The sequence below is a fragment of the Candoia aspera genome, chromosome 13 (genome assembly GCF_035149785.1).
Source record: "Candoia aspera isolate rCanAsp1 chromosome 13, rCanAsp1.hap2, whole genome shotgun sequence".
Taxonomy (NCBI): Eukaryota; Metazoa; Chordata; class Lepidosauria; order Squamata; family Boidae; genus Candoia; species Candoia aspera.
Genome location: NC_086165.1, coordinates 15529965 through 15539786, shown reverse-complemented (window position 1 = coordinate 15539786; position 9822 = coordinate 15529965). Strand labels below are relative to the sequence as shown.

General features: G+C 36.5%; 1 protein-coding gene across 2 annotated transcripts; it reads right to left on the bottom strand.

Moving 5' to 3' along the window:
- Window positions 1–311: 311 nt before the first annotated feature.
- On the bottom strand, window positions 312–9800 carry LINS1 (lines homolog 1). 2 transcript variants are annotated; one of them, XM_063314062.1, is made up of 7 exons: window positions 9295–9800; window positions 9119–9208; window positions 5794–5935; window positions 4949–5548; window positions 3122–3299; window positions 810–1727; window positions 312–444 (listed from the first exon to the last, which is right to left on the bottom strand). In XM_063314062.1, exons 1-6 carry the CDS (start codon window positions 9679–9681, stop codon window positions 839–841), a joined length of 2286 nt encoding a protein of 761 aa, XP_063170132.1. In that variant the 5' UTR covers window positions 9682–9800; the 3' UTR covers window positions 312–444; window positions 810–838. The 2 variants fall into 2 exon arrangements, with proteins under 2 accessions (XP_063170132.1, XP_063170133.1); XM_063314063.1 differs by lacking the exon at window positions 312–444 and having other exon boundaries at window positions 1587–1689.
- Window positions 9801–9822: the final 22 nt, after the last annotated feature.

The window sequence follows — 9822 nt, the reverse complement described above, 5'->3', positions numbered from 1 at the left end:
CCATTCCCCCAATTTATAAAACTTAAAAATTATTTCCTCTAAGTATGACCACTCTCTCCTTTCTTCAGGATGGGAACACAGAGATACCCTATCCTCTTTTTAAAAGTAGCAACTAATTATCTCTGCTAAGGGCATAGATCCTTCATATCAGAATCATCTCAGACTGAGCAAGGTGTCAAAAATAAAAGGCAGAGCTTTGCTGCGTAAGGAAACTCTGAAGGAAAAATCACACATACAGTGGCACAGAGAAAATGGTATCCCCCTGATGAACTGTTTCAGAGTGAAACATGTCAAGGGATTTGTAGTACAGTGTTTTTAACCAAGCAGACAGTTCATAAACAACATATACTGCAATCCCAAAGAATGCATTTGGGCCACATATTTCAGTATGTATTAATTTTCTGGAAACATTCTTTCAAATGCTAACACAAAGATGGGATTAACCTGGGGTACTTGACATTTCGGCTGCCGGACGCAGTCTTTGCTGGGGAAGTTCGGAATGGCTACTGCTGCGGAAAAAGATTGGGTCAATGTTGCCAATGATCTTCTGTCAAAATGCAACATACATCTGCATGTTAATAACCTCTCTGACTATGGAGCTGAAGTTTTTGTTCATCTTTATGAGGCAATATTAGGAGAAAAAGTTCCAGATTTCATAGCTGTTCCTACTTGCCAAGAAGACAATGTTCATTATGTGCAAGCAGTGATAGATCCTTGGCATTGGACTACTTGCAGATCAGCTTATCACATATAACGGGTGAGAATATTGCAAAAGGAGATAAGGAGTCTATTAGAAATCTCTTGGAAACCTGGAGTACTTTATTTCTTTAGATTCTGACTAGTCTGAAGAAAATCTGTGATTTTTATTAATTATGTTAACTTGGTTCAAGAGCTTTAAGAGCGCATTTGGATTGTATGGAAAGAGGTTTCTTGCATGTAGCCTAGAAATTGACTTCTGCAATTGCTGGAAACATATAGCTGCTTCCTGAAAAATTTCATCTGCTAATTCAAATTTATTTGGGGATATCTTGCAGCAAGAGGATGATGAGATATTCAAATCTTGTTGAATTAAAGGTAGCACATTTGGCCTGGAGGCTGCTGCATTATCATCAATAAGAACTGCTTTATTTGTACATGTTTGATTATTTAAAGTTACTTGTTCTATATCTGTCAAGCATTCTTCTCTTGTACATTCTACCTCAGAATCTTCTGAGCTATCATAATCAACCAGCTTCTGAAAAGCCCCCGATAGAGGTGGGTTACTAGATGCTGTCAAAAAATCAGGCCTGTTGGGTTGTACAGCTTGACTGTCTCTCTGCCAGAGTGTAGACAAATTCAGGGAAGAGGTAAAGAAGGCCTCAGTACAAGTCTGTGTGCCATATGAAGTGCTCTGCCCAGTGAGATCTGACTTGTAGACATCTTTTTGCTTGCTGGTCAAGTTCTCCCCCCAAACTCTGAGATCTTTGCCAACTATGAACTTAAAGCATTTGGAAACTTTGACAAATTGGTGCCAGTCTTCTATAAGAAGCTTTAAATATTGAACAAAGTATTCCAAGAAGCAGGTTTCCGATGAAATCAGGAAATCCAGAAGAACTGTGGCATCAAAGGCAATACTTCTTAACAGAAATAAAAAGATACAGTGGGGATTACAGCCATTCCGGTGTGTCCAAGTGTCTTGGGTTCCATCATCTAAACAGCACAAGGTAAAATTAACATCATGCCACAACCTAAAAAAAATAGCAAAAAAATTTAAACAGAAGATTAAATTATGAATTCTAAACCAGTGATCATTTTATCAAGAGTTCTAACAATAGAGCTTAATTTACATATATTATTTTTGGCCAAATAAATCAGATTATTAGAATGATCACTGTGCTCAAGCATTCTGTCCCACTGTGTGCACATTAAAAGAATAAAGGAAGGAAGATGTTGGACCCCATGGGGTCATGCACAAATGAACACTTGTTCTTATCTTAATCAACCATTATTTGACATTAACCTCTGAAAGGAGATAGCAAAGAAAAGCATCAGTAATTAGGAGATCCTGATCACTTTATGGTCTTCATGTGAACACAAAGGATGGTCTAGATATACTTAAATAAATAACAAACCATTGAAGCATAATATGTTCTAGTGTATCACTGAATGTCAAGAGTAAAGGGAGAGAAAGCTTAGTTAAAGGGGACAGGCCATGTTTTATATGAAAAGAAATCCAGGTTCAGTCTCCAGGTAAAAATATGGAATGGTTTGCTATATCCTGCACAAGGAAATCGAAACACAAGGCAGCATAAAATAAGTAGGGGCAAGTTCAGACTGTTGGCATTAACAGAGTCCATGGTGATAGATTATGGGAGTTACCAAGACACCTGAAAAGATCAAACTGATCACATATTAAATAAATAATGGAAATCAATCAAGTCTGCAAAAACGTGCTGGTCCTCAGTTCAAAGCACAGGTTGGGACCTACATCTTAAAAACTCTTGCCATTATCTACTGAAAGGGAAATGAATTCACAACAAAGCTGAAGAACTCCAAATTTCAGAATACAACTCCCTCTGTTCCATTGAGAGTAATTAAGGACCATGAGATTATTTCACTATCTCTCTGTCAATGCTTCTATGGTCTATTTAAAGAAGAGGTACATATTGCTTGACAGGTTTATGATATGGAAGAATTCTACACATCTTCTTTGTACTGCTCATCAAATTCCTCGCCTATGGAGAAAAAGAAACTCTAGATCAGGGTTTCTCAACCTTAGCAGCTTGCTGGCTGGAGAATTCTGGGCGCTGAAATCCATACATCTTCAAGTTGCCATGGTTGAGAAACCCTGATCTAGATAATACCCAATTCTAAATGAAAGCATGGTTTATATAGTACAGCATTTGTAAGCTTACTAGGTTTGTCCCAGGAACAAAAGGAACTGGGAATAATTTTGTCTTAGAAGGAGTGGTATGCTGGAAATAAACTATAGGTAGGATGGTTATGACAGAATGACGGTTTTAACTTGAATGTTAACTTGAACATTGTTGCCTGGATTGTGCATTCACTTTCCTGATATTTATGGTGATCAACCATTTTTAGCAAATACAAGTGGATGACTTATGGGAAAAAGGATACTAACCTTTCCAAGTTTAAATAAATTGCCAATAATGATTTTGCAGCTTCCACCATCTCATCATCTTGTTCCATAAACAGAGAAATCCACATGCAAGGATGCTCAAATGAGCAGATACTGGCAGAAGACCTCAGATGACTTTTTAAGAATGTCAAGAGTGGACACATAACACTCTCCAAATGGACTAAAATGAAGAAAAGAAAATTCACTGGCAAACCAAAATCATATAAATAAATCATATATTTGCTTTTGTTATTTTTTTTAAACCTAAGGAACAACTATTTTTCACCATTACCTGTTCTAATGAAACATTTTAAAAGGAATCCAAAGGAAAAAAATTAAAGTTCCATTTTGTAGGGAAGTCACCTCCAAAACCAATAGGTGACCAAGACTGACAATATCTCACTTGCCAATGCCTTTTAAATCTAAAAGCTTTAAAAAGGCTTTTCACTGCCAACAAGTCATGCCATAACAGGTAAGAGAAGCAAAAAAAAAAGAATGCTAAAAAATTGCTAAAAACATATCCACTTTGCTGTCTTCTTGTATTCCTCTTTCTCCTTCTGTGTCTCCTGTTCCAGTAACAGTCCCTGAAAGAGTTTGAGCTCAACCTATAGGTAGGATGGTAATGAAAAATTGTAAAGAAAGGTGTTTTTACTCAAGGATATTAGTGCCAAGAATCTATATTGCTACGGTCTCTGAAAAAGATAACAAATTTTTACATCAGCACATACTACAGGCACTGACCAAGGACTTAGCAAAGTGCAACAATGCTATGTTTGGGCTGGGGGAAGAAAGGATCCACTTTCAAATTCAATGTGGTACAAACTTTTCTGCTCATGCAACAAAAAGGATTGACGCTGACAGCTTCCATAATCCAGAAAACTGATCCTATATACACAGAATTATCCACTCCAGCAAAAGTTCTCACTTTAGCTGAGCTCAAATGTTTTATTACTTGTACATCACTTAATTAAGTTGGAGAAACAATCAAACTGAATTTCAAGTTACACAGTATGCAGAAATCTGAATTCCAGAGAGATCCTTTGAATTACAACATCTGTTAATTCTCTCACATCTTGTACAATGTAACTGCTTTGCTATATACACCTCAATGCTATGATGAATATATTCTGAAGCAACATTTTACTGGAATACCAGACTAATGAGTAACTGGCATCTTTTCTCAGAACTATTTTCTTCCTCCAGTGTTTGCAAAACCAAAATCTGCACACACATCCTACATTTGCAGTTCTTTCAGTACACCTTTATGATTTGATCCTCAAAATCTATCTACCGTTAAAGAAAACACCATCTTTATTATTTTCTTATTCATTATTATAGCAAGATGCATACTAGTTTTTCTGAAATTAGATTCCAAAGAAAGGCTCTAGGCAGTGAAAGACAATCAACTAAAGCTTTAGTTCATCTAGTAGCTAAAGTTTGTAGTTTAAGCTATGGAACAAAAGTTACTGGATAACTTTTGAACTACTATGGTAAATCTACAGGCATGATCTGTCTGGAAAATTATTTAATAGCATGTGTAACTTACAAGTAGGTACTAAACCTTCTTCAGCACTCTGGTAAGAGAAGCTGAAGTTCAGCAAATAAAGGAAAGATAAATTGGTGGATATGCAGCTTTCACTTAACAAATTTCTCATCAACTCCTCCCACCCAAGAAAATTTAACTCCCATTCCACTAAACTGTCCCTTCAGAAAAAAAAAAAGCATTCAAAACATACGGTGGCAGGCTCATTATCTTTCACCTTGTAGGTAGCCTACTCACAAAACACCTTGCTCTGAAATACTTCAAGCCACTTTAGAAAGGAAAATTACCTTGTGATTCAGCTTTGTAGGCAAAATCCTGGATCTTCAGCTCTAATGCTTTAAGCAGAAGCAAGCTTAATGATCTGAAGGTTACCAGATCAAAGTTACTATTAATATGTACTTGAGGTTCAATTCTGCTACCGTCAAAATGGCTGATATTTCCACTAGAAGACAACCTTCCTAGCCATCCAGAATTCACATATTGCAGTACAGTATCAGCCAATGCTAATCTGTCATTGTCAAAATGAGCGTCTTGGTGAGAGGAAGGAAGCACCTTTATCTTGATCAGGTCTTCACCAGCTTTGTGAAGAATGCATTTTTTAAGCAGCATGATTGATTTTTTCTTGATTAAACCATGAACGGGTGATATAGCAAGGGCACATATATTGTAAGAGTTTAAAAACAATATCCTCTGGCACCCAAGTTTGAGTGGCATTTGAATTCTGGAAGCCACAAGCAGCTCAAAGAGATCAAGAAAGCTGTTCAAGACATTTGTTGATTTTGCAGATAGTGGAACATCTTGAGGAACAGAGGAATAATATGAAAGGATGGAGCTGTAAAAGTTCTCAAGGACACTGTCAAGTGGAGTAAGAAGTTTCTTCAGGTCACCTATAACAACAATACCATCAGCATCAAGCAGTGTTTAAATAGGACAGAGAAGCCTTAATTGAGTTATTATGCAAAATTAGAATTTCTTCTCATTTAAAAAAATCTTCAATTTCTTCCATGAAAATGCACAAGACAAGCAACATATCCATAACAACATGAAAATATCAGTATTTTTAGGCATAATAACCGTACAGTTATCTTCTCTCTACTGGCTACTTGCAATGTAATGCCAACTGAAACAGTACCTTCTTTCTGTTTGTTGTCATCTTTCAAAATTTCTTTTATTATATTTGTTAAAGTCCAGAGGCATTCTGCTATCCAACTATTACTGGGAAATCCTGATAAAGTCTCTAAACAAAAAGCAAGCCAGGCACTATTTAATGAATTCTGGGGAGAGAGAGAGAGAGAATGCACATTACTCTGGGTTACACTGAACAAATAATGGCTTCTTGGACAACATGCATCTGTCTAAAGGATACCCTCTAACCCTTCTCCCAAAATATAGACAGGGGAGAAAGATGAAAAAGGCAACTGTTCCAACAGTGGTTTTGGCATTGGACAGGACTGGTTTCCTCATCACTTTGCCCTCTTAGAAAGTGATTAACTAGCAAAACCAGTATCAGAAAGTAAGGACTATATATTTTATTACACAACTCTTAGAGCTCAATACCTCAAAATTTTGTTTTACCAATCATAAAAGCAGAAGAACTGATAAATTAGGTCTCCTTACCCAATTAGCATACAGTAAGTTGTATAGTGAACTAGTTCAGATTGAAGATGAGAATCCAGGAAGCGGCAAAGGTCTCTAAACAGTATGTTAAATAGAAAAAGTCTAGAATGGTTCTACTAGAAACTGACAGTAGAGTTAGGTCACTTAAGCTGTACGACTGTTCTTTGTCTTAGTATTTTTTTAAAAAAACAAAACTGTTCAATCCTGTCGGATTCTCAGATACTGCCTGGACAAGTCCCTGAAGTTTTCTTGGCAAGGTTTTTCAGAAGCGGTTTGCCATTGCCTCCTTCCTAGGGCTGAGAGAGAGAGACTGGCCCAAGGTCACCCAGCCAGCTTTCATGCCTAAGGTGGGACTAGAACTCTCATACCACACCTGATTGGCTCTTGGGCTGAGAGAAAGTGATTGGCCCAAGGCAGGACTAGAACTCATGGTCTCCTGGTTTCTAGCCTGATTCCTACTATACCAAACTGGCTTTTATGGTAGCCACTGTTATTTCTAAACTACAGTTTATCACCTAGTACATTGTGCAAATCCAACCAACTGTGGTTTATTCAAAATACCATTGTTAGCATGATGGGTTAACTCAATCTATCAGAGAGAAAAGCTTGAAACTAGCATTCTCTCCAACTAGCCTGTTTTTTATATTCAGGAAATATGAGCATTATATGATTGTATAAATCTCAGTTGCACAGTGCACAAGCACAGGTTTTGCTCTTATAACTTTAGCAAGCTTAGAAAACATTTTAAATAATAGTATATTTTCTAAGTACTAGAGTAGAAATGCTCTGCTGCCAATGCTTTCTCACACTGAAGCATCACTGAAGAAAGATCAGGGTTCTACTTCATCTGACATCTGAGAATACAAATTGTCCCACTTGGTCCTTGACCTTTGGTTAAATTCCAAACTTTCATATTATATAGTGCAGGTTTACAGTTTTATGTCAAAGAATTTTTCCACCTACCTATTCTATTAATCTCTTCTTTAAAGCTGAACCTAACTCCCATAGCACTTTGTTCACCTCAGTCAAATGAACTGAGTATTCATTCCAAATTTAAACATTTTCCACATTTTTATATTGCTATAAATATCTTCATGGCAATTCTTGACTACTGAAAGAAAGGGGAATTGTTCTGTCCTAAAAGAAAGTGCACTGGGTGGAAACGGACATGGATTTGGATGAGACACTACCATTACATGAGTTCAGTCAAATGCAGGCTAAAAATCTCAACTCTGGAGAATAGATTATAGGTTATTGCAAACAGTAGGTCCCATATATAGACTAGATCTGCAGGAAATTCTGCATGCAGTCTGAACAGCTGACTACCCACAAGGCAATTTCTCTTATCCTATGAAGCCCTCTGCCTATTCATTTTGGTACTGCACTATGGCACCAGTTATCAAGAAGCTAATGAGATTCAGTGGACGTGAAGTTTTTCCCTGCAGCTCACTCTCTGGAGGCTGTCTTAGACATGCAAATGCTGTTGCATATGGAAAAGAATCTGCATCAAAATGAAGAATATATACAGAATATCTATATTTAACAACACTGTCAGCAACAACTATTTTCTTGGTATAGAAAAGCAGCAAGTTTAAAACAAAATGTCCAAACAACTGTATTCCTATCTAGAATTTTTTTTTATATTTTAATGGAATATGTACAGATCATTCAGTCATATCTTTGCCCCCCCCCATTTTAAACCAACTATATGCCACAAATAATTAAACATTGTATTCAGGGACATAGACTAATAAACATTTGTGCATGAGCATGAGATAGTAACACCTGGAGGAATTTGTAAGGATAGGCTACAGAATTTTGAGATGAGCTATAAAAATCCGTAACAATCCATAACAATATCCTAAGCAATATTATTAATTGAACTACATTTGCACTTCTTTTGTATTTTTACCAATCAATCAACATTTCTTAACTGTCTCATTCCAAATCAAACACAAACATGGGATTAAAAGAGTGCAAAAGCAGCACCAGTATGAAAAAGCAATCGTGAATTAAAAATGAACCAAATGACTAAATACAATCTAAGTACACTGGAAGAGCACCCCACCCCTTGCTTCTCTCATGCTTTAAAAACTCAGGTGTTTTCCTGGCCGTTTTTGGAATAAATGTTTTATTCTCTCACAAAAACAAGAAAATATGGTAAAATGGGTCTTGAAAGATCATGCTAAGTAGGAAAAGACAGAGAAGTAATTCATTCATTTTTAAGATAGGTTGGCTAAAAAAAAGCCCTGGCCTGTTACTCCATTAAAAAAATTTAGTGAGATCTATCATTAAAAAAATCTTAGCTATACATATACATAAAAATGTATAGTTCCATGGGCAGAGACATTTCCTTCAGAGTAAATTGGAAGACTCGCTAAGAAGGATACGTATCCACCATTTATGGATTTATAATATTTACATGAAAATATCTGGTCATCCTTTCTATTAAGTGCAATATTTGGGAGGAAAGTATGTGGCACAATGAGGAAGACACAGACATCTGCCTGGCCAGCCAAAATAGTAATAGCAACCTAAGGATCAGTGGGGTAACAGATGGCATCACCAGGTATAATCTTACCTCTTCTTCCACTGGGAGAACAAAACAGGATGAATTGAGAGTGCATGAGATGTAATTAGAATTTCTGCTGGGTGGGGATTTATAACATTAAAAACCATTAACTTAACTTGTATATTATGTGTAGAAAATCCCAAATTAATTGCCAGTATTGAAAACTGCATTATATTTGTACTTGAAATGAGAAAAAAAAAACACCACCCCACAGAGCAGATAAATTCACTCAAATTGTGACAACTCCAAAGCTCAGTTTCTGACTTACATCTTCTGTTAGCTGAAAATGCACAAGGGAGGCCAAACTTTTGGAAGCCATGTGAGAGAGCTGCTTATCTGAACTACGCAACAGATGAATCTACAAGAAATGGAAACAGAAGGAAATTGTAGCTACGAGATACCTTAACAAAGCTTTGAGAAAAACACAATCTTTTGCAAACTTACTAATTCAGACACCATGTTCACTTCTTCCAGGATTCTCAGGATCTCAAGGTACTTCTGTTTTATTCCAGTAGCCACCTTTTCCAGTTGCAACTTGGCAAGCATCATCTTAATCAAGGTTAACTGAAGCAGCATAATTTCCTGTGCTTGGCATTTCAGATGGCTGAAGTTTTTAGAAACATCATGTTTATCATTTATTGGGTCTGGACCAGAAGACATCTGAGCATCCAACTCAGAAAAAAAATGGCACGCACATAATTTGTGGTTTTTTGCTGATGAAAAAACTGAAAGATTTAGAAGAGCTGCACAACAGTCACTGTCTTTGGCTAGCAGGGCATCAGCAAGTATATCATTATACATCTTTTGGAGGAAGTGAAAGTAAGTCCCCATTGTCAGCAGTTTTTATATATCCAGGAATCCTTTATATATTCAAATCAGCAGGATTGAATTGGTTTTTCAGGAACTATTTCCAATACAAAATGTAACTTTGTAAAAATCCCTATTCCATTGTACCTAAAATAAAAGTAAGAT